The following is a 24416-nucleotide window of genomic DNA, read 5'->3' as shown; positions in this document are numbered from 1 at the left end:
CTTGCCTTTGACTGTTTTCAGTACCAGAGAACACCACAGAGCACTTAGAATGCCAGGACTTCTGGCCGTTTGATGGGTGCTGTGGTGCTGCTGCACGGAGCAGGGGCTGTGCCATGCAGGAATAGTGGGCTGGTGCAGGGGGTTTGTCTCCATCCCCATTTTTCACAACCAGCTTCGAGAGCTGCTGTTCACCCTTGTTGTAAGGTCTGAGCTCTGCCCTTTCCTGGGATATGGTACTGCCTGCATAAACCATTGAGACAGGAGAACACAAAGACCAGCCCGCACTGGCTCCCTGGGCTCGGTGGCTCCCAGGCCTTGAGGAGGCCACCCCGTGTACTTTGCCCTGCACTGACACGAAGGCCACAGCTTGGGCTGATGAGTCAGGAGCATCCCCTGCCCTTCCCTCGGGCGTGTGCCGGCGGGGGGGCAGGTTCCGGGCTGAGGGCTGGCAACGCTGGCTGTTTCCTTCTGCGCTGCCTTTTGCTGGTCTGCCGTGTGAAACAGCACAGGTACAGCTTTCTGAAGCCCTTGAATCCTCCTTATTGGCACAGAGTGGATCAGAGCAAGTATTTCACCTCCCCATGATCAGTGGTGGGTCCTGGAGCAGCAGTAGCAGGGAATAGGATGGTGTGTGGTGGTGGGGCTGAGCCAGTGATGCCGTTGTCCCCACACTGCTGGGACCACGGGGAAGGGGCTGCTCTGTATCTGAGCTTCTTAGGTGGGTGACTAGGAGTTTCTGAAAGGGAGTGGCTGGTGGAGCCAGTGGAGCAGAGCTATACTGTGTTGATGAATCAAAACCATTTCTGATTTAGAGATCCCTACAACCCCCTTCCGAGAAAGGTAGGAAAGAAGGCATTTCCAAATTGAGAGTTGCTTTGTCTCAACTTCTCAATTTAATGACTATCTGGAATCAGCAATACTTGATTATCATTAGCTTCTGAGAACAGCACAGCACGTTTGAAAATCAGAAATGAAGCTTTGAAAGCTGTCTAGTCCATTGCTGTGCACTGTGGTTGAATCCTGTCTGTTGGGTATCAGATGTGGTAAGAGGTTTCAAAGCTGCTATGTGCTATGCTGGCTGAAAGCTTACAGAATATCCAGCTTTGCTGCAGATAAACCTGATATATTCATGTTGCTGTTGCAAAGATGAGGAGAATAAGTAATGACAGTCTCTTTATGAAAAAACCTTTGTTTGCTATGGTGTCGTGTCACTATCCCCTTCTGTATGAAATTAAGGAAAACTGAGTCCTTTGAGCTTTCTTGTTAGGTCATGTTTCTCATTCTCTTGCTTTCTGTTTCTCTCTGCTGAACATGCTCTGAGTTGGTGTTATGTGTCTGAAGAGCTGGACATCTGGTTTAGGTACAGTTTGATTGCTGGTTACATCCAGCTTTGTTTAGGGTATCACTGGATAAGACCTTTCTTAAGCATTTGATCTGTTCTAACCCTTCCTTATCCTTTGGTGTAATTCTACTGTCCCATATTGCATCAACTTCTCCTTATACAGGTGGCTTTTTGAACCTGTATTGGCAGAACTGTATTTTGATGATTTCAGACAGTTTCCCCAACTTTCCCCCAAATCTCTTCAGAGTATTTCTGGTGCTTGATCACACCAAGCTTGATGTCAATTGGAAGTATTATGAGTAAGCTACTTTGTGGTCATAATCGTGGAGAAAACATTTAATGGAACAAAAAGCAAAAAGCCTTGTGCAGCCTGTTTGAGATGTACTCCTGGGTTACAGAGAACTGCTCTGTAAGATCCATCTTTAACGAAGTTAAATTTTAAAATTACTTCATAGTGACTAAACTGTACTTCCTCAGGTGACTTAGAATAGAGAGATCTTGGTGGGAGTTTAAAATATACAGATGTACTCAGGACTCTTTTCCTGAGCTTTGTATGTGGACCTGTAAGATGATTTGGAACATCAGCAGCGGTGAAAAGAGGGTTAATCAAACTATTATGAGAGCAGCACATTTGGTATTGGGGGCTCGTTAGCAAGGCATGATCTCTACCCACCTTGTGCATTAATTCTGTTATGGAGTGATTTCCTTCTTGCGTAACAATCCCAATAGGACTTACACCTGATTTCTTCATGCCCTCTCAAAATGTCCAGTACCTTCAACCTAGGTGATCATATTCTGTTTCATTGTCTTTGTTTTCCCCAGACAGGTGAAACCTCAAAAAGCACTTTCCCTTCAGGCTGTGATGGGATTGGTCTGGTGGTTGCTGCTCTGTGTCCCCACGCTGTCACCCATAATTGCTGAGGGTGTGACACGAGTCTATTACCTGGGGATCCACGAGGTGGACTGGAACTATGCTCCAACAGGGAGGAATGTGCTCGCTAACCAGAGTGTTGCTCATAACAGGTATGTTTGGCCCTAAGAGAATTTAATCTGGGACTGGCTTCAAATTGTCATTTGACGTGTAATTTTTTGCAAGTATTTTGGGGCATCTGAGCAAGCAAGAGATTTACTGATAGATTCTGATCTTTATGAGCTTAATGTTTAACTAGTTTTGTCATAGGAGCATAGAACCTGTGTCAGTGGGAAAAGGAATGGTCAGTCTGAAGCATCCAGAGCCCATACACTGGAGGGAAGTGTACGGAAAACAAACACGGAACAGAACATAGAGCAGTGTGTTCTAAAATAGCGCAGATTGTGCAATGCTCTGCCCTGAGGTTTCATTTTGCTTAGTTCCAGCTGGTGATCAGCTTGTGTATCCTGAGGCAGGATGACTTTTCATCGTGATGTGAATGACTTCACAGAGACAGCTTTTTTGTTTCAATGGAATTTCAAGCCTTAGACTTAATGGAACTTCCTGCATGAGATTTTGTTTGAAAAATATTTTTGTTTTTCTTGCAAAAGTAAATCTGGAAACTGCTATAATTACTTTGAGTCATTACAAAAACAGGTTTTGGTTTTAGTTTTCAAAGCACCAAACTTTTTTCTTTGATGGATGGGTTTCTTTTGTGTGTGGTTTGTTTTGTTGTTTAATAGCTTTCCAAAGAATTTTGAAGGCAATTGTGCTTTTTCTGCCACCCTCATTTTCTGTGGCGAATAGCCGGTATTTCTTGACCTGCTCTCTGTCCTTAACCCCATCATAATAACTACTACTCAGGTTTATCTTTCAGAACCAGCACAGCAGGAAGAGGAGGGGTTCACAGAAACATGAGTCTGTCAGTTTGGCTTGGAAAAGTCTCTGTTCTCTGGAGATGCTGTATAGATGTAAATTAGTTCACAGGAAACCCCCGAAAATTCAGGGTTAATAAAGATGTTATCACTGATTCCTGAAGTGATAGTAAATGCAGTGGTTTTTGTTTGCTTTCTCTCATAACACATGAAGAAAAGGAAATGAAATTCAGGGCTGTTGAACTTAAAAGGAATTCAAAAACTGTTCTGTCACTGCAAACAATTAGCTAATGGGACTTCTTTGTACAGTGATTGCAGAAATGAAATTGCTGCCAATTAGAAAGGGATGTGATGTCAATATGAACAACAGAGGTAGTAAAATATTTGAAGAAATTTTGTTGGGAAGAGATGGACTGTGTGGGGAAAGACTCAGATCTGCAAAATGAATTGTGAATTAACTTAAACTCTTTGCAGATGATGGCTGCAGGGCTGACTTGGCAAAGGGCTGAGCTCTGGATTGTGTAGCTACAGCCCAGCCCTGCACCTTTTTGAATGAAAAGGGCAATGCGTAATACCTCGGTCTCAACTGTTCATGCTCTGAGATGTGTGTTAGAGTTTGCCTCCCTTCCAGGGCTGTTCTGCTGCTGTGGTGATTGATCCAACGGGGGAAGTTGGGGGAGTGACCTCAGCTCTCATTTAGGCTGGTTCCACCAATACCTGTACCATGATTCATCTCTTATCTATTAAGAATTAGCCATAAAGAACAAATATGCTCTTGAGTTGGACTTTAGTACCTGTATGAGGTTTTAACTCTGGAAGCTGGTTACGTGCTGGGTACATACCTGCCTGACTCATCTGTCATTCTGCAAGGAATTCAGAATCTGTTGAGGAGAAAATAATCTTTCAGACTATCAGTTTTGGCCAGAGAGCTCAGGAAACTTCCTCCCCGCTTTGGGATTTAGCTGCAAAGGCCAAAAAGGAATTGAAGTGAGTTTCTCAGAGCCCAGTGAAGGCTGAAGCAGGCATGAGAAAGGTCCTTCCTGCAACACCCACATGGGATTGTCAGGGAATCACCACCTTTCCTGTTCTTTGTTCGTAGGGCACAATTCAGGGGTGCACTTTGTGTCCATTGATGAAGAGCTGAGGTTGTGGCCATGCAGAGGTGGCTTAGAGCATCCCAGGGTCCTCTAATGCCCAAGTTTTCAGCTGTACCTGGGAAAGTGGAGTGTCAGCATCACTGTACTGTGTTATCAACCAGGTGTTGGATATAACGATGCCTTTCCCTTTGAATTTAACAGCCAGGCCGCAGCATTCCTCCAGCCTGGGAAAGACAGGGTGGGAAGCACGTACAAGAAATCTGTCTATAAGCAATACACGGACTCCACGTACACCACTGAGATCCCCAAGCCTGCCTGGCTGGGCTTCCTTGGGCCTGTCATCCGAGCAGAAGTGGGGGATACCCTTAAAGTACACCTAAAAAATTTTGCTACTCGACCGTATACAATCCATCCTCATGGTGTTTTCTACGAGAAGGACTCCGAAGGTAAATGAGCCACTGCCATCACAGAGACAGATTTTACTCACTGGGAACTTAGGAGTATGTGTGGAGGAGAGCTGTCTGTAAAGCCCCAGCTGGAAAGCAACTGCACTTGGTTGGTGTTGGGTTAGCACGGTCAGGGGACTGTGAGTAGTTTCCTGACTTGCACATTACAGTACACGGTCCAGGCTTCTTGGTTTTAGAAGAACTTCCAAAACACTGATTAACCCTAGAGATTGTAAAGAGGCTGACTGTGGGGGCACAGTGCAGAATTGAAGGCAAAGTAGCACTAGGCAGAATGGAAATAATCTTGCTGACTCTGTGCTGCCTATTTACTGGGCAAGTTGCCTTACAGTGGCTCTGTGCCTCAGTGTCTTTTGAGGGAGTGATGATTAAACACTATTTCAGCCTTGGAATGGTGAGTCTCACTTTGAAATCTGCTACCCAAGTACATACATCCAGATGTGTTGAGTGAGGGTGGCTCAGTAGAAGGTTACACGTGTGGGCATCTCGGCTCTTCTTGAATGGATGTTGTGATTGCTCAATTGTTCCAGGATCCCTGTATCCCGATATGTCCCCCCAGGATCAGAAGAAGGATGATGCTGTTTTCCCAGGAGGGAATTACACCTATACTTGGACTGTCCCTGAAGATCACAGCCCAACTGCTGATGACCCAAACTGCTTGACCTGGATCTACCACTCTCATATTGATGCACCAAGGGACATTGCATCTGGATTGATTGGGCCATTACTTACATGTAAAAAAGGTAAAAAAAGCATGAAAAAGCAGCTGAGGGCTGCAGTTTTGTAGTGTAAAGGTTTTGTGGTGACATGAATAAGGATAGGTTGTGAAGATACTCTGGTGGGCATCTCCCAGCTTCAGGAGAAAATCAGCTTGGTTAGAGAAGACAGTACTTGTGTTCTAGCAGGGTTCTGGTCGTTGTGTTGTCTTTATCCATTGCTGGCGGGGCAAATGAGCTTGCAGGCCTCTTGATCTAAGAGAGCTGCTTGAATCCATGTTAAATGCAGGACTCTTGTCCAAGATATAGTTTGTGTATTCAAAATATGGTGACTGATTTCAGCAGGATTGAGAAGACTGAAGGTGTTGCAGTGGAGCCATGCAGTGGCAGAGCCGCTTGGGAGAGAGAACTGTATTGGCAGGGGTATATTGGAAAAGGGTGAGGATGGTGGGAAAGCATCTGCCTCCAATTCATGTGACAAGTGTGTCTCTGCTATTGCTGTTTTAGTCTCTTGCCTGATGTATGATTTTTCTGCATTCATTCCTCTCTCCTTTTCCCCCAGGAATACTGACTGGCAGCTCTCAAAGACGCCAGGATGTGGATGTTGATTTCTTTCTGATGTTCAGTGTGGTGGATGAGAACCTAAGCTGGTACCTGGATGAGAACATAGCATCATTCTGCATAGATCCTGGCTCTGTAGACAAAGAAGATGAGGAATTCCAGGAAAGCAACAAAATGCATGGTCAGTGTCAGTTTTGTGAGGCCACTGACTCTGCCAAGACACTCAAGGGTGTCAGTGCTCTGGGATCTGCTCTGAGATCATGTGCTGAGCAAATGTCACAGGGATGGGGCAACAACTTCAGAAAAAGGAAGTATCATTTTGATTTAATCTTTGGCTTGAGTGAGCTTTTATACCCTTCGTTTTAGGAATGAGCTGTGGAGCTAAGCTCTCCAAAACAGAAGAGGAGGATGAGTTCTGGTTAGGTGCATCCTCCCATTATGTCTGTGCTGTGACCTGCTGTAGGAGCTTTGAAAGCCCCTTTTCTGCTCTCTGATTCTGGCTTGTTTGGTTTTGCAGCTATTAATGGTTATATGTTTGGCAACCTCCCCGAGCTGACAATGTGTGCTGGGGATGATGTTTCATGGCACCTCTTCGGGATGGGAAATGAAATTGATGTTCATACAGCCTTCTTCCATGGAGCAACACTCAATATCCGAGGCCACAGGACAGACGTGGCCAGCCTCTTCCCAGCCACTTTTGTTACAGCAGACATGATCCCCAGTAACCCTGGGAGATGGCTGCTGAGCTGCCAGGTCAATGATCACACACAAGGTAAGGCAGAAGGTGGAATATGACCTGGACTCTGTGTCCTGTGATGTACAGTGTAGTTGGGGACAGTGCCTTGGGCATGAAAACATCCCCAGATGAGTGGGTTACTCCTTGTCTTGTATAAATTGGAGTGGGCTGATTATTAATGTGCAGGGCAGCCTTGGTGAGGGCGATTTGTACCAGAGTATGATGTTCCACATTTGGTACAGCTGAAAGCTGAGATGAGGCAGTGCCTTAAGAGCTCTGGTCCCTGTAAGGGGTGCTTGCATGGTAGAGCTGAGGGCAGCAGAAGGCTCCAGTCACTCTCTATCTATACTTCCATAGCATCCAATACCTAAGGTTGGAAGCTCTGCTCACTGACAAACTCCTTGCTGTGGGAACTACCTACTCTCCTTCCCCCCTCCACGTGCCTTTTGGAACAGCAGAGGGAAGGAGTCCAGTTGGTGGTGGGAAGGTGGGACTGTGTCCGTTGGCCATCGGAGAGGGGCTGAGGGGCCTGATTGTGCATGTCCTCCATGTCTTGGACAGCTGGAATGGGAGCACTCTATGAAGTCCGACCCTGTTCTCGGCAAGCTCTGCCATCCACCCTGGGAGGGAGAGTTCGGCAGTACTACATAGCTGCCAAGGAAGTGCAGTGGGACTACGGACCCTCAGGGCTCGAGCAGAGCAGTGGGAAGCGGCTGAGTGAGGCAGGCAGGTAAGTGAGAGGCTGATGAGTTTGGGCAGCGTTTGGGGCTCTGGCCTGTGTCAGGAAGCCTGTGTCAGGAAAACATGGAATTTTTTTCTTTTCAAAATACATGCCTGCAATTCACATGAAGTACATTTCCTGGGAAGCAGATCACCCTGTCTGGAAAGGGAGGCTGCTGTAGCCAGACCACACTGAGCAGTACAGGTACCTCGGGCCTTCCTGTGGGCAGCTGTGTGGCACAGCCGTACCCACAGGCAGCAGGAGTCCTAGCAGATGTACAACACAACATGAGCTGTCATGTTTGCCTCTGGGCTTCATTTCTGCTTGCTGTGCCTGACCTAGGAACAGATCTTTGTATTTAAGAAATGGTTCAAAAAGCCCCTGATGCAGCTGACGCAGGTGGCAGAGCTGGCCTGTGGATGGGCCTCAGGGTGGCCTTGCTGCAGGAAGCAGTTTCTAGGAAATCAAATGCAGGGACCTGGGTGGCAGCCCTCTATTCCATGATCAAGTGGCTGTGATAGCAGTTGGTGAGGGGTCTCCCCTTCAGGCTTTGGCTAAATGAAACAGAAATTCCTCTCCCTCCGCTCCCTTCCCTGGGAAGCTGCTGGAGAGGATATACTTCATTCGGATGGAGAAGGAGAAATGCAGAGCAGTTAATTATTTACCCAGTGCTGTGCAGCAACTTTGCAGACCTTAGAACTGAAAGCTCTTTAGACCTGTGAGCTGACATTGTAACTGTGCTGCCTCTCCTGCAAGGCTTGCTACGTCTGTGTTTGGCGAGGGTGTTGGCAGAGGAAATAAATCTCTTTACAGCTGTTTATTTTAGCTATGATTGTGGCCATCCCCTGGGCTGTCTACGACCTCTAAAGAGCTTGGTCTTTTAGCACTGCCTTCCCACTGACTCCTTTGCACATCTTATGTAGATCACAGCTGTGCCACCAAACCTGGCAGGTTCAGCTGGGAGAGGGCTGTGTGCCACAGGTGCTCTCTGAACATGCAAGTGGACAAGTCTGTAGGGATAAAAAAGCTTTGAAGAGTCGAAGGTGTGCTGGTTCCAAACTAGAGGTGCTGTCCGTGTTTGAAATGCTGCTTGATTTGGAGATGTTGCTGGTCTTGCCAGAGGGAGGTGGAGGGGGAGCAGGGGAACATGACTGAATTTTTTTTTTTTCCTATGAAATAACCTGACATTTGTTTTTTGCATTTAGCCCTGCTGAGCAGTATTTCAAGCGTAGCCTCTACCGCATTGGGGGTGTCTACTGGAAGGCAAAGTATGTAGAGTACACTGATGAGAGCTTCCGTGAGGAAAAGCAGCAATCAGAAGAAGAGAAACACCTTGGAATACTTGGTGAGAATCATCCAGGAACACAAATCCTCTGTCAGTGTTGGTGAGAAGGATGCTGATGCTGGGAGTGCCAGTTAGCTATACCTGCCCTCTTGTTTTGGGGGCACAGAGGTGCTTCACAACAGTCACAGTTGTGAGAGTGAGTGGGACAGGCGAAGGTGGGAGGTGTTAGAACAGACAGAATCACTTCAGAGCTGATTCTTAAGGTATCTGAGGGACACAGTGTAGTATTTATGACTAAAGCTAAACAGGTCACAGCAGTAACTCCTGGTTAACATATTTTTGACTGAGTCCCTTCAAGGCCTGCTGCAAACCCCATGTTCTCACAGAGACCTCTCCTGAGTGGTGCTCTCTGTCACAGCCAAGTGAGCACATAGAGGCAGCCTGGCTCCTCAGCCCCTTCTGTGTCCTTGGGATGCTCTGTGGACCCAGGGCAGGTCAGGGGCTGGTGGGGGCAGGCATGGTAAAGGCTTGGCATTCCTCTCTGGCTGGCTGGGGCAGAGGCTCACAGACTGTGGTGAGCTTGGAGCATCTCACATCTCTGAGACACACGTGTCGGGAGGCTGAGGGGGCCTTGTGTAGTGGGAGAGAGACATGTGCCTTTTCCCAAAGTCATTCCAGTGCATCTGGCTGTTCTGTTACTCCCCCTGTGAAGGCCTGACACCTCTGAGTTCTCCCGCAGACCCAAAGTGCTTTCAGATGACCCTTGGCAGTCCCTGCTCCCGCTGAGCTCCCTTCAGCAGCCAGGGCACCCACCAGCTCTCCTCCTTAGCCCCTGCAGCCTGGGGGAAGGTGCCACGGCTGCTTTGGTTTGCCTGGTGGCCTGGGGAGGTGCTCTGTTGCTGATCTGTTCTCTCTACTGTTTTCTAGGTCCAGTGATCAAAGCTGAAGTTGGAGACACCATCCTCGTGACATTTTTTAACAAAGCTTCCTGGCCCTTCAGCATCCAGCCACACGGAGTGTCCTACGGAAAGGCGTGGGAAGGGATGTGGTACCATGACGGTTGGTGGATCCCTTTTCTTGAGTACACCCACATCACCCTTCAGAGGTGCTGGGTGTTTTGGTGACATGAACAAAGTAAAGCCTGCTATGAATGTAGCTGGTGAGAAGGTTTTGCTGAGGTTTTGCAGGACCTCAGGAATAATCCTGTAATCCCTGTTTTAAAGGCCTGTCCCAGAATGGGATGTCTGTGGCGCCACTGCACAACTTCACATACCGCTGGACTGTGCCCAGGCACGTGGGGCCCACGGCCAGCGACCCTCCCTGCCTCACCTGGATGTACAGCTCAGCTGTGAACCCTGTCAAAGACTCCAGCTCAGGCTTAGTGGGGCCTCTGCTCATCTGCCAGCCAGGCACTTTAGATGACAACAACAAACAGGTAAAGGGGTTTATCTGCCCTACTCCTACCAGATTCTTTGCTTTCATGTAGAGAAAGAAAGTGTCAGCAAAACACTAGGGAACGTAATTTAAACAAATATGCAACAGTGAAAGTCCAGGAGAGTCAAATCAAAGCCATGGGGTCAGGTGAATGCTGGCACAGCTGGTGCCCAGGTCTAGCCTGGGAAAGGCCAGTAGTGTTCTGGGCTCCCAAGGGCTGCCCTCAAAATGGTTTCTGAGCTCTGCTTTAAGTTCATAGATGAACTTGGCTAAACAATTGTAACTTGGAACAGTTACCTTATAGGTAACTCTTGTCCTGGGGCTTGTGTAGCAGGCTGCTTTCAGAGAGATGTGGAATACTCATTGCAATCCCAGAAACATTGACAAGACATTTTCACTTACAGGTGTTTTGCTTGGGTGATACAATGCTTTGTTTGATACAGTCCTTTGTTTGGATGAGCCTTGTTTATTCTGCAAGAGAAGTTCATTTTCAAGCAGAGCTGACCACAAAAAAGCATGTGAAAATCCATGTCAGTCTTTATGCTTTTGATGAAGGCGGGGTGAAATCTGAAGGGCAAACAGAACTTCCTCTTGGAATTTCACTCAGGGATAGTCCATTCCTGGAAATAAGTCTGGGGAAGATAGTAAATTGATATCTGGGGGAGATGCCAGACAGATGAGCAGAGAGAGAGCCTTGTTGTGAAAGAAGCAGGCGGCAGATAAACCAGCACTGCTGTCCTGCGGCAGCGGGGACGGGTCTGGGGCAGCTGCCCCCGGAGCCTCCTGGGGGAGTTCACATGCAGTGGGGGCACCGTGGGACTAAATTAGGAGTGCAGAAGAGATCAGCATGCAACCCAGGGTGGAATGTGGATCTGCTGAGCAGAGAGATCGGGAATACATGCAGCCCATGTGGGCAGGTACTGGAAGGGTGTAAGCCAAACAGGGATGGACCTGTTTGTAAAGGTAGGACAGAGAAAAATCACCTGGGCTGGCAATTCTGGCTCCACAATCTTAGGCAACTCTTTAATGAATGCTTAATTGTGGAAGGTGCATGGCCACTCCCCTGCACCTGTGTGCCGCAGTCTGGGAATTGCTTCACCTTCTTGGCAGGCCAGGTGCCTTAGTACTGCTGGGAACAGTGACACCAGAGTGAGAGTCTGGACACCACCAGCGTGTTCTTTTAGTGAGCAAACACCATGTTTTGGAGTGTATTTTGTAGGAGAATTAACACTTGAAGGGATTTAGGGTAATTAAAAAAAGCCCTAATTCCAGCCTGTGGTAGGAGGCAGGAGGGGTGGGGTGTGTTCATCAGCAGCCTGGTGTCTGGGCTCTGGGCTCAGGACTGGTTTGCACCTAAATTTACAGCTGAGGGGGAAGGGGGCAATGACTTCATGCCCTTGGCTGAGTTTTGATCAGTTTATTCACTGAAGTATCATGGAAAATGCAAAAGTGGTGCCTTTTATGAAATAAAAGAGGAACATTCAACATGAATAAAGGGACAGAGTCCTGGCCCTCGATGAGCCAGGTTTTAATGTAAAGGGGGACACAAGAGCCAGGCAAGACAGCTTTAACTCTAAGGGTAGTTAATTGGTGTGTTTTAAAAATTAACAGCCATCATTGTAATTATAGAAAGGGATCGACAGAGAATTTTACCTTCTCTTCAGTGTGTTTGATGAGAACCTCAGCTGGTATTTAAATGCCAACATAAAGTACTACTTGAGAATGGAAGAGACATCTGTAAAGAAGGATGATGGCTTCAAGGAATCCAACAGGATGCATGGTATGGTTGGATGCTGCTCTGTGGCAGCAGGGATGAACTTGCAAAGCACGGGGTGATGCTCACCTAAAGGCTGAGGTGGGGGCTGGAGGGGCTGTGTGGTCTTGGCCTGGAATCAAACCAGCCTGGAGGCAGCAGGTGGAGTGTGGACAAGCAGCCCAGCTGTCTGGGGAAGCATGTGCTGAGTGTACTCAGGGGTGAATTGCAAATAAACTACCCTTCCTTCCCATGCCAGGCCTGTTCTTTGTATGCACAAAATGAACCTCGTGGCTGATACCTGCCTGCAGAGAGTTAATAGCTTTCTCCTTTGCAGCTATCAATGGATTTATGTTTGGTAACTTGCCTGGGCTGGATATGTGTGATGGAGACAAAGTGTCCTGGCACCTCCTGGGCTTGGGCAGCGAAGCGGATGTGCACGGAGCTGTGTTTCAGGGAAACACCCTGCAGATGAATGGCATGCGGAGAGATTCAGCCAGTCTGTTCCCCCACACGTTTGCCACTGCCTTCATGCAGCCAGATAACAGCGGTGAGTGCCTGCACAGCTGCCCAGGCAGATGGAAGGGTCTCCCATTGTGCTATTTGCCCCTGTGGCAGATTCTCTAGCACGGTGTCAACTCTTACAGGGTGAGCTGCGCTTCACGTGATTATTGTGTAAGAAAGCTTCCTGCGATGATTTTTGTGTAGGACTTTGTTGTGACATTCCTTCTTGGTTTCTCTAGTGACTCCTTTTAACCTTGGCCTGTGGCAACCAAGCTCCCTAAACACCACACAGATACACCCAGCACATACTGACACTGGCTGGCAAAGCACCTGTTTCCTGGAATCTTCAAAAGCAACTGATTTCTTTGCTCATCCTGCCTCCCTCAGGGACTTTTGAGATCTACTGCCAGACGAGCAATCACTACCAGTATGGGATGAGGGAACAGTATGTCGTTTCCAAGTGTGGAAAGAGGGATCCTGCTCCTTCCCGTCGGTACACGGGAGTGCGGACGTACTACCTCATGGCGGAGGAGGTGCTGTGGGACTACGCGCCCGACCGGAGCTGGGAGAGGGAGCGGCACAACCACTCTGAAGAGAGGTAGAGCCCAGCTTTTGGGGAAACCTGTGGCACTATCCCAGCAGACCCTGATGGAGCCTGTTGGGTGTCTTGGCCAACTTGTGACCTGGTGCATGTGCTGGTGGTGCTGCCGATGGGAGCGCAGCCCTCCGAGTCATTGTGCTCTCCCTTGCAGCCAGAGCTGGCTCTGGGAAATCCCCTCAGCTGTGGACCCCCTGCCACAGCTTAGTTGCTTACTCCCTGTGAGGTTTTGTGTATTCAGCACTCGTTCTGCATTTCTCAGCTACGCCGATGTGTTTCTGAGCAAGGAGAATGGACTGCTCGGCTCCAGGTACAAGAAAGCAGTTTACAGGGAGTACATGGATGGCACTTTCCAGACCCCCAAGGCCAGGAAAAGTGGTGACGAACACCTAGGGATCCTGGGTAAGGATGTGTGTAGAGGGTATACCTTCTGCTCACACAGCAATGGGACTGGGGCTCTAGAGCTGCAGTGGCTCGGGGCAGTAATCTGAGAGCCCACTGAATATTTAGGCATCTGCTGTATGCAAGTAAGGAGAAATTGGGACTGTCTCCTACCCACGTCTGCCAGCTTTGGAGACAACAGTTAGAAGGGTCCTAAGCACAGCTTGTAGGAAAACCTGGGCTCTCCTGCCTGCCTTTGCACCAGCATTCTATCATGGCTCAGGCAAAGCCTGTTTCACAGCTGCCTTTCTCTGACTGGGGGACAGAAACAACCACTGACTTCTGGAGAGGGGACTGAGACATGGAGGGGAAAATGTGTAGCTGTGAGAAATGCAGGACAAGGCAAATGCACTTCCTAAGGCAGCCTTGGGAAGTGGAGGAGCATGTTGCAGTGACTAATCAAAGTCTGCAGAGACCCAGTTCTGTTTTTATTGTGTTACAAACCCAAGGCTGTAAGTGGTGGTAGGGCAGCCAGGCTGAGGCAGCAGCTGCCATTCAAAATAGGCTGCAGCTCTGATTTGTGACATTGTCAGGCCAGGTTGAATATTACCACATTTTTTGAAACCCACAGCAAGGGATGATCAGCATGTTGGGACACTTAGAACAACAGTATTCAGAAATCAAGCCTTAGTTGTGCTGGGCCCAGTTAGGATGTGTAACCACCTTCATTGCCCTCATTGTGAAACTCAGTCCAGTTTCCTAAGACTTGGGTTGGGACTGATGTCCAATTCTCTTTTTGGGAAGTAGAGAAGAGGGAGGGGAACATCATAAATATTATAAGGTAATATCTCTGGGGAGATGTTGAGGTGGGAGTATCCCGGGAGATGTGCTAATGGATTTTGCTGGTCTCAGCATATGTTCTTGCTGTCTCAAGGTCCTTTTCTGTGGGCGGAAGTGGGCGAGATTCTCAACGTGGTGTTCAAGAACAACGCCTCTCGGCCCTACTCCGTGCACGCACACGGGGTGCTGGAGCCGCACGCAGGGCAGCCCCAAGTGGCAAACCCCGGTAGGTCCCTGTCTCCAGTTTCCCTCTGTGGGCTGGCACAGCTGATTTTAGCCCAGAGCCTGACTGGCTTACTTAAGCAGCCTCAGATGTCCTGATTTTCTTATGACAGAGAACTGGAACTGAACAGTAACTGGTCTTTAAGGTCCAGCATGGTTTTGGTGGGACCATTTGTGTGGGAATGACAGCCTTGGGAGTTCACATTCTGCTCAGACTTCTAGGATAAGTGTATGACAGAGTTCTGTGTGCAGCTTTATTCCCCCACACTGAATGTGGCCTGTCTGGGAGAAGGGGAAGGTGGTGGCAGGTGACAGCTTAGCCAGTCCTTAGTAGCCATGGTATGGGGGAAGCCTGCTCCTCTTCTTTGGGGGATGTATGAGCACAATAGTATGAAAAAGCAGAAATGCACAATTGCTTGCCAGGATCAGACTGAAATTGCCACTTTGTTTCATGATACAGATGCCAATGTGTGTAATTTTTGATCCTCTCCAAATTGCCCAAGCTGTTCAAGCCACAGCCAGGCTATCACCTGGGTCATGTCTTTCTGCAAAGGATTGCTAATGTGCAAAAGAGTAATTTTAAAAACCAATTTGAACAAGCATCATAAATACACTTCAAGAATAGGAAAGATCACCTCAAGCCCCATCTGAATGAAGAGAGGTGGAATTTCCATGGCCAGGTCCAGTCTCAAAGGCAGCAGATAAACCTGAGTTGTGCTGGTACCAGACAGCGTGTGCATCCTGTGACCCCTCTGCCTTGCTGCAAGAGGGGAGCTTCTACTCTGCTTTCACTGTTTGGGGAAGGAAGATGAAATATCTGAAAAACAGAATTGAATCTGGACTTTGGAGGCAGGATTTTCTTTTTCTATCTTGCTTTGCTGTTACTCGGTGAGTGGGTGTGTCACCTGGTGTGATGTGCTGCTCTGTCCCTCAGGTGACATTGTGACATACCGGTGGGAAGTTCCTGAGAGATCTGGTCCAGGGCCAAGTGATTCAGCCTGTGTTCCTTGGATCTACTACTCCGCAGTGGACACAGTAAAGGTAAAACAGAAGTTAGAGCCAGAAAAGTCCAATTAGACCAATTTTTTACCCCATCTAGAAAACAGTGTGAGTTGGGTACAATTTAGAGATTGGTCCAGCCAAGAGGTGGAACCACTTGGTAACATGTTCAGTGTTCTCCTGGGAGAGGAAATCTTCCAGATTTGTCCTGATGTTTGTCCGTATTTTTTCCTAACAAACCTTCATAAAACAATTCCACTGTCTCCTTGCCACTAACCTTCCTTCAGTTATTTGCAGGATATTAGAACATCTCCCTGTCAGTCATGGTTTCTATTGGTGAGAACCCTACAGCTGATCTAGAAAGGCAGAAATTATCCAAACTGAGGTCTCATGGATAAAGCGGGAAGATTTGACCGTTGCTGGAATTGATTGTCATAGTACTGATTTCACAGGAGATAAAACCTGGAGGATCCTGCAATAAACCAGCACATTCAACCCAGAAATAATGGCCTTTTTATCTCAAATTGCAGATGTTTTTGCAGTCACAGAGTGGAGAATGTCTTGATACCATTCGTGTTTACGACTTTTAGATTTACACTTGTAAGAGCATCAATGGTTCCTGTGTTTTGGTGGCTGATGCTCTCCAACAAGGCTGCTTGCACAGCAGCACCAGGTTTTTTAAGTGGGGTGATGCAGGAACAGAAAATGATCGTTGAAAGGCAAAGAGCTGCATACAAAAGGGGGTGAGAAGGTCCTTGCCTCAGAGATTTCTCCTTCCTTCTGATTAGGATATGTACAGTGGGCTGATCGGGCCCCTGAAGGTCTGCCGGAGAGGGGCCCTGCAGTCCGACGGCACCAGGAAGGATGTAAAGAGGGAGTTTGCTCTGCTGTTCCTGGTCTTTGATGAAAATCAGTCCTGGTACTTGGAGGAGAATGTGGAACATAACAGTAAGGGAAATCACAAGGAGATCAGCCTGATGGATGAGAAATTTGTGGAAAGCAACAAAATGCACGGTAATACCAGTCGGTGTTAACTCTGCAGCCTCTCTAAGTAGTCAGCCACCCAAAACCCAGGAGCCTGACTCCCGGTGAATGTCCTCATCCTTTTCCCTAATCAGTGGCACAAACAGAATTAAACTGTCTGTTCTCAATATTGCAGCACATCTACAGCCCAAATCTTTGATCTGCAGTGAGGGCTGATCGTTGTGGCTGTCGCTGTCAGGAGGAATACAACATCCAGGCCAGAGGGGTTAATCTCCGATGTGTCTGAGTGACTCAGGAAAGGAAATAAAACCAAACATGAAATTAACTTATCAGACTAATTTAATTCTGTTTGTCTCAGGGACCATCAGAATGTTAGATTTGAAATTAATTTTCTGAGCTATGTGGCTGCAATACATGGCTCAGTTGTGTTAGTTAATTATCAAAAAACTATTTCTACCATGACAGGATGAACATATTTTTCTAAATTAGCATGTTATTTATGTTAGGGGTTTTTTGATATTATATCTGGATCTATCTATTCTCAGCAAAACAGGTCCCTTAGCAGTTGTGGAGATAAGAGTAGTGAGGAGTGGCATTGTGTGCTGACATTACTACTGGTTTTGTATGGCTGAGATAAAGACTCTCCAAATACACGTGTCCATGAAGGTGTAATTGTTAACCCAGTATTACAGCTAGCAGAACCAGCAGGCTGAAGTTGGATGCTTGTTTGAGGCTACACAAAGTGCCTGTGGGAGATCTGGGAGTAAAACCCTGGTGCTCTGCCCTTAGACCCTGTCTCTTTCCATCCTGTTCCCTCTGTTGTCATCTGAGCATGAAAATGGAAGTCTGTGTGTGCCATGGCAGTCAGCTAACTCACTGTTTGGATCCCTTTCCTGCGTGCTCAGTCACAGCAGGATTCCTTCCAGCTGTGCTACTTGAGAGATAAAGTCCTGCCATGCAGGGATTTTACAAGTGGTTGGAGAGTGACATGTGTGGCCAGGCTGAGGCACAGCACCCCAGGGCTGCCCGCTGGCAGGATTTACCCCTCGTCATTGTTCACCAAGGGAGGTGCTCAGACATTTGGGGGTATGTAGGTATATACATGTTTCTCCATCACTGGGCTAAGGAGGCCGTTTTTATGCATCTTGACTTCTAGAGGCAACCACTGCTGCTGGCTGACTGCAGGTTTACAGCAAGAGGTAGTTTTTGAGATTTATTTGAGCTGAGCTACAGCATGGCCTTGGGTGTGAGTCACTTTTCCTGGCTGTAAGCAGAGTGGAGAAGTAGCTGAGCTGGGGAGAGACTGCCAAACTCTTGGGGGACTGTCATGTGGGGAACACTAACTGCTGATGCACTGGTGGCTTTATGAGCTTTGTTGCCTGTAACTTGCCCTGCATGTTCTTCCTCTGAGGTAGTGCAGCACCTTTACCGTTTCACTAACAGCCTTTTCCCCTTTGTGTTATTTACTGCACAGCAATCAATGGCAGGCTCTATGCCAACTTGCCTGGGCTGACCATGTACCAGGGAGAGCGGGTGAACTGGTACTTGCTGGGGATGGGTCAGGAGATTGATGTCCACACAGTCCATTTTCATGCTGAGACCTTCATATACAAGGTAAGAACATCTGCTGACAGTAAAGCCGATATCAGCACTTTTGCTTTACTCTGGACTTGAATTTTTTGAGTGACTCCACAGCAGTTTCACCCAGCTAGGAAAAGGATGTGGTTTTACACATCACAATCTGACTCCCTGAACCTTTCTGTTGTGCTGAGATGTCCAGCTTAATTCTTGTTAGGGTTAGGCATTACCAGATTGTGTTTGCTTTCCCAGCTGCAGCCCTGGAGCTGCTTTCTGAAAGCTTTTTTTTTTTTTTTTTTTTTTTGAGCTTTAAAAAGCTGAAGAAGTCCCTAGTGACACTGGCAGAGTTTTCCTCCTGAGAAGATGCAGAGAGCACTGCAGCTAATGGCCTCTCTTCTCTGACAGAATGGCAAAAGCTATAGAGCAGATGTTGTAGATCTGTTCCCTGGGACCTTTGAAATGGTGGAGATGCTGGTTGGGAACCCTGGGACGTGGCTACTTCACTGTCATGTGTCTGACCATATCCACGCTGGGATGGAGATCCTCTTCACCGTCCTGCCTAGAGCAGGTAGGGAGCTCTCACTGTTACTGTAAAACATCCAGCAGCACTTTCTGCTACAGCTGCAAAATTCTGAGTGTTTGCATCACACGTACAACGCCCTTACATACCATAAACAGCCAGGTAATGGAGCAGTTAATTACTTAAGTATAGTTAATTTAGGATGTTCCCTTTGAATATCTTAATTCCTGGAGCTGGAGTTAATAACAAATTGTTTTCTGGGTTTTACATTGCCTGTGTTGTTATTGTGAGTTTGATTTTAGCTTGTATCAGAGATGCAATGTTCAGCCCTCAGCCAGTAATTGTTCTAAGAGCTGGAAGGTGCTCAGAGGTGAGTGTCACTCAGTACTGAGTTTGGCTGTGATGGAGTCCACATGGTGATGTGGTTTTAGATTTGTTACCAATCTAAAGAGCTGTGAAGGCCCCGGTGGTTCAGCTGTGGGTGACCAGTGCCTGCCCAGTGTCAGTGTCATCTGTGTTTCTTCCTCAGCACTTTTCTTTCAAAGGCTGGGAAGGGCTGTGGGATGGGGGCTGCCTCTGAAGCAGGCGATACATGTTCTTGTCTCATGTGGAGAGGGAAAACCCTGACAGGAGAAAAGAAAACCTGCAAGCCCTGGAAACCAGGCTGCCTCTGGATCGGATCCTCACCAGATGTGCCCTGTTCGGAGCTCTGCCTGCTCGGCCCAACACCTTCTCACCCTCCTTTTGTTTCCTTTCAGAGTCAGAGCTGGAAGTCGAGAGTGTTACTGCAGGTATGGTGTGGACAGCACTGCCAAACCCTGTCTGTGCAAGGGGGAGAGGCAGATTCCTCAGCAGCACAGAGCTTTGGATCATACAAGGGGAGGGAGGAGCACACACAGCATCCACAGCCTCTGCTCTGCCAACCTGGCAGCACCTCAGCCCAAGGCCTGGCTGTGATGGATAGCGGGGAGAGCTCCAGGCTGCTTTGTTTATCTGCCTGCCAAATGTCTGTGCCCTGGGATAGAATTAAGGAAGTTGGGCTGGTTAGGCTTGTTTGTTTGTGTTAGGTGGAAAAGTTTAGAGGCCTCGCCCCCTGTTGTGCCTGCTGTGGATTCAGCTTCGTAGGAGAGTGTGAGCTTAGGAACTGGCAGAGACTCAGAGGGTGTTGAAGGAGAGTGCCTGAGATGAGTTGCCCACCTGTCTTGGACTGTCAGTGACTCTGTGGTTTAGGGAAGTTTCACCATCACCACTACAAGCTGAAGGGATGGAGTCAGCATGAAACAAGCACATTTGCCTTCTGCTCTGATATTCCCCTGAGAAAAGAGCCCAAGCAGGTGCCTGGGGTTTTTTGGGTGTTGTAAAGGACAGATCTGAGAAGACATTTGATTGAACAGCACCAGCAGTAGATACAATCCATTTGAAATTTTCTGTGTAAAAGTCTGAGTAGTTTAGGGTGGTGGTTTATTTTCCTGATTTTTCATATTTCTTCACAACTCATTGGTAATATCTTATTGTTTGTCTCTCAGGGTTGCCAGATGAGGATGAGGATGAGTTCCAGAAGATCATGCTTTTTGGATCTAAGGTGGCCCAAGGGCAGATAGAGGCCACAGTCATCGCTCTGGCTGTTGTAGGGGTCCTGCTGCTCCTGGCCACCAGCATCCTCCTGGGAGCTGTCATCCATCTCGAGAGGCAAAAGAGGTTACGACGCAATCGGAGATCCATCCTGGATGACGGATTCAAACTCATGTCTCAAAAGAATCCAGGGCTCTAAAAGCCACGTACAAACATTGGGCTGTGTGACTGGAGCAGGGGCTGGATCCTTGTCCACAGAAAAGATTGTGGGGCATCATTTCAATTGTGCACTGTACTTCTAGAAGCTGAGGTGGGGAAGCTGGAACCCTGACTTCTTCATATTCTTTACAGAGAGGGTAATCAGGCATTGGAATGGGCTGCCCAGGGAAGTGGTGGATTCTCCATCCCTGGAGGTTTTTAAGATGAGACTGGATGTGGCATCAGTGCCATGGGCTGGGAGCCACGGTGGGGTTGGATCAAGGGTTGGACTCGATGATCTCAGAGGTCCCTTCCAACTCGGCTCATTTTATGATTCTATGATATATCCTTCTCAGCCCTTTGTAAAGAAAATGTCTGTCCAGGAGGCATCCAAGGGCCCTTTGAACTGACTGAAGACAAGTAACGAGTGAAAAAGGTCCTTCTTAAATACTCCTCTTCCCCAAGAAAGAAGGGAGACATTTTCTTCTCTCCAGCACAACTCCACTTGGTCTTTCCTAGCAGACTAGCTCAGGCCCCATTTCAGTCTTGCTCCATTGCCAGAACTGAGTTGGGAATTGTCTCCCAAAACCCTGTGAGCCATTAAAGTAATTAATGTAAAGGGGGGGAGGTAATATTTTCAGTTTTGTGAATCAATTAAGAATACAGAAGAGAAATTGTTAATTTAGAGCTGGATTGCTGTTTTTTGATGAGCAAGTGGGCCGACACAAATTCAGGGTAGTGCATGTCATGGTGAGTGCCCCATCAAGGACCATGACAAGAGCTGTGCCTCACTGTCAGCCTTGCTGTGACATGTCCTTCAGCCTCCCTGCAAGCCCTGGGGTGCCTTTGGATTGGGGTCAGGCACCTCCTACTCCCTGTTCTCTCTGCCACAGCTGCCTGCCAGGGGCCAGGGTGGGTGGTGGGACTAACCTCTGTGGCCCACCCCGTGGGCTGTGGTAGCCATCCTCCAGTGGCAGCCATGCCCACTTACATCACTGTCACATCGCCCTGTGGGCCAAGAACTGAGCAGTTCCCTATGAAACATCTGTCTTTGGTTCACTCCCCTGAATTCCCACTATCAAAATGGATGCAGGTTAGTGCTTACATATTTCTGTGCCTGGTTTTAAAGTGGAAAGAGCATTAAAAATCTGTTCTGAGTGGCTTTCAGAGACAATTAAAGCAGCTAAATGTAATGACAAGGGACTGCTGGGGGCTCTTTAGGTATAACAGCACTGTTTTCTTCAGAACAATAGTTATCACAAATTTAATCATGTTCAATTCATACTGGATCCCTGCATATTTCCAGCTGCCTTTTCCTTTGGCAGTGAGGACAAAGCTCATTAATTTTCTTTCATTACACTTCATTAAACCTGGTGAGAGGCTGGATGGCTGTTGAGCATCCATATTCAGAGCATTCTTTGCTCAGATTCAGGCCTGGTTTAGCTGCTGCTGCAAAACAGAGGTTTCCAAGCCCATCAGTCCGTGGGGAATTTAGAAGCTATGGCATCAGAAATAAGAACCGAGAAGGAAGCCTTTATTTTATTTTTTTCACCATGGACTTGTTAAAAAATAGATCAAAAAGGTTTGGAGCCTGGACTGAGACAGAGGAGTGAGTGTAAATGTATTCCTTTGCTTCAGGGCAGCAGAACTGGGGAGTTGCCCTTCCTGCAGCTCTGCAGCCCGTGCCCAGCCTGGGGTTTGGGTGCTGGCCCCAAGCAGGGTAGCACAGGGCCAGGAGCTGGATTTCACACATTCCTCAAGAAGCAGGCTTCCAAAATTTCCTCCAATTTTTTGGGCCAGGTGGACCATCAGAGGCAGAGATCTCCTCTCTAGCCAGGCTGTGAGAAGCCCTGGGGCCCATGCCCTGGAGGAGGCTGCAGCTGAGTGGCTCTGATGAAGAGCTTGTCCTGTGACAACCGATTCCTCCCCAGACCGAGAGAACTCAAGGGAATGCTTTGGACAAAACAGAAACAGATCATTTTGCTAGAAGTTTCTGCTGCAATAAACTGTGTTAAAGAACAGTTTATGAGCAAGTTCACAGCTGCCTCTACTCAGGAGTTGGCTCTCCCAGCTGCTGGGCAGGCGAGGAGGAGAGAGTCCTGGTGATACTGAGCTGGAGCCTGCAAGCAAATGTTGGCTTTGGCAGCAAGTCTATCCTGTGAGCATCCTGTGTGTGTGTTTGTACTGATCCCTGATGGGCCTATGGCTCCCAAGGAGTCACCTTCTCAAGATGACAGCGAGATGGGCAGGGGTTCAGCATTGCTGCTCCCTGGGGAGACACAGGGGTGGCAATAGCTCCCACATGGAGCTACAGCACTAGATCATACCAGTTCCTCTCCTTTTGCCAGCACACAATAACCCAGCCAAGGTAAAGCTCTGCTCTGGAGGGGTCTGAGATAAACAGTTTGTGGTAACACATGCTGAAAAGGTTTAGAAGTGCCCAGGAAATCTGCTAGCAGGGCTCAGCTTAGGGACAGGACAAGAGTACAGATGTATCTGCTCTTAGTTTTCTATAGGAAACTGAAATAAACCCTCCACAACACACCCACTCCACGCTGCCAGTATGAGTCCAGAGCATGTTTACCATTATGGAAGAACTGATGTCTCAGGTTTTGTATGGGGCAAACATAAGCAGCTAATATTGCCTGTTGTAATGTTAAGTGCCTGCAGTTCTAACATTACCCTTCCTAGACCCCCATTAGCTGTGATGATGTTTTCAGAAGTTGACCCAGATGATCACTCACCTGTTTGGAGCTACCCACCCTCTTCTAGGCTGTCCCAGGTGACAGCAAAGCAGAGTTACTCCTTACATGACAGCAGCAGAGCTGGGGTGGAATCCCTGCACTGGTGCTGTCACCCTGCTTGGGGACAGGCTCAGCCCAGAGCATGCAGTGCAGCTCACAGTCCTGTGTGTTCCCACTTGGGCTGCACATGGGAGATGTGTGAGTCAAAAAGCCTTTTGGATGTGTGCATGGAAATATAAATGCCATTTTATATTTTTTCTCAAAACACAAAAGTTAATGTGGAATTAACCCCTGGCACCCTATGAAACAACTGACACTTGTGATTGTCAGCAAAGGGGTTTGCCCGGCTCTCAGCTGTGCTGCAGCCTCTGGTTCTGAACTAAATTGCTTTGTGATTCAGACTGGCTATGCAGGCTGTTTGCAATTCACTGGCAAATTTATAGGAGCGATTGCAAGTCTGGAGCAATGTGCTCCAACAGAGTTCCTGGGGAGAGGAATTCAGGCACAACAGCTGTGGAAACGAGGGGATCTGCAAATTCAAATTGGAATGGATCTGAGCAGAAGTGAAAGCTGGCCTCCAGCTTATCCCTATATGGAAGCTGGGATATGGAGTGTAGGAATAAGGCAATTTGCACACACAGTGTACCAGATCTGCTGCAGCATTAATCTTGGAAACAATTGATGAATTCAGTCACTGACTATTCTGGGATGTGAGAACAGCAGGACTGGACATGTGAGTATCATGTAGGTATTGCTGAAATTAGCATTCATGGTGTTAAAGACAGTCTGCCTTGGAAATCAATTTGTTTGTTATTTTGCTTCTATTTTGGGGAAAGTAAATCTGTTGCTCAGCAGGTGCTTTATAAACCTGATGTCCTTCGGTGTTCTTGAGGGACAGGCCTGATTCTACATTCTTTAACTGTGGAGGGATGGGTGAGATGAAACAGTCACCTATCCCTGAAGACTCCCAGGGGAAGAATAAAGAAGGAGTTCAGTCTGTTGGGAGCAAAAGAGAGCAGGTCTGGTCAAAGATCCTGCTCCATAAGGGACAGATCAATGTGTGCCATGTGTGTCTAGTAGGCTCGGGAGAGATAAATTCTCTCTTATCCGTTGTCATCAACTATAACAAAGAAATTATGTCTTACTTTTTGTGCAGAAGGATGTTGATATGGGAAGTTTTGCAGCCTGTTACTATAAGGAGCTGACAGAAAACCCTGCCTGTAAGGCCTTTCCTATCGGATCCTTATTTTTCATGTTTAGGTGTTACTTTCTTCAAAGAGAAGCTTTCCCTTTAGAAGCAAGCAAAGACCAGCCATTTTCTTTGGGTAAGGCTGACATGCTTTGTGAGAAGCAAACAAGCAGAAAGCAAAGCTGAGGATGGC

At 47.7% G+C, this 24416-nt stretch overlaps 1 protein-coding gene across 1 annotated transcript; it reads left to right on the top strand.

Annotated features, from left to right (window-relative positions):
• Positions 1-375: 375 nt before the first annotated feature.
• Positions 376-20532, top strand: HEPH (hephaestin). The gene is given in 22 exon segments (XM_027663228.1): positions 376-418; positions 421-509; positions 2169-2365; positions 4426-4670; positions 5219-5431; positions 5967-6146; positions 6483-6737; positions 7263-7431; positions 8628-8767; positions 9635-9766; positions 9931-10142; positions 11771-11921; positions 12232-12444; positions 12786-12996; positions 13259-13398; positions 14312-14443; positions 15374-15480; positions 16227-16452; positions 17897-18036; positions 18406-18568; positions 19279-19311; positions 20047-20532. Coding segments are annotated over 22 exon segments (3636 nt in total). The 3' UTR covers positions 20292-20532.
• Positions 20533-24416: the final 3884 nt, after the last annotated feature.

Source organism: Corapipo altera, unplaced genomic scaffold, assembly GCF_003945725.1.
Source record: "Corapipo altera isolate COAL_440 unplaced genomic scaffold, ASM394572v1 107b, whole genome shotgun sequence".
In the NCBI taxonomy this organism is placed as follows: domain Eukaryota; kingdom Metazoa; phylum Chordata; class Aves; order Passeriformes; family Pipridae; genus Corapipo; species Corapipo altera.
This window is presented reverse-complemented; position numbering and strand designations above follow the sequence as displayed.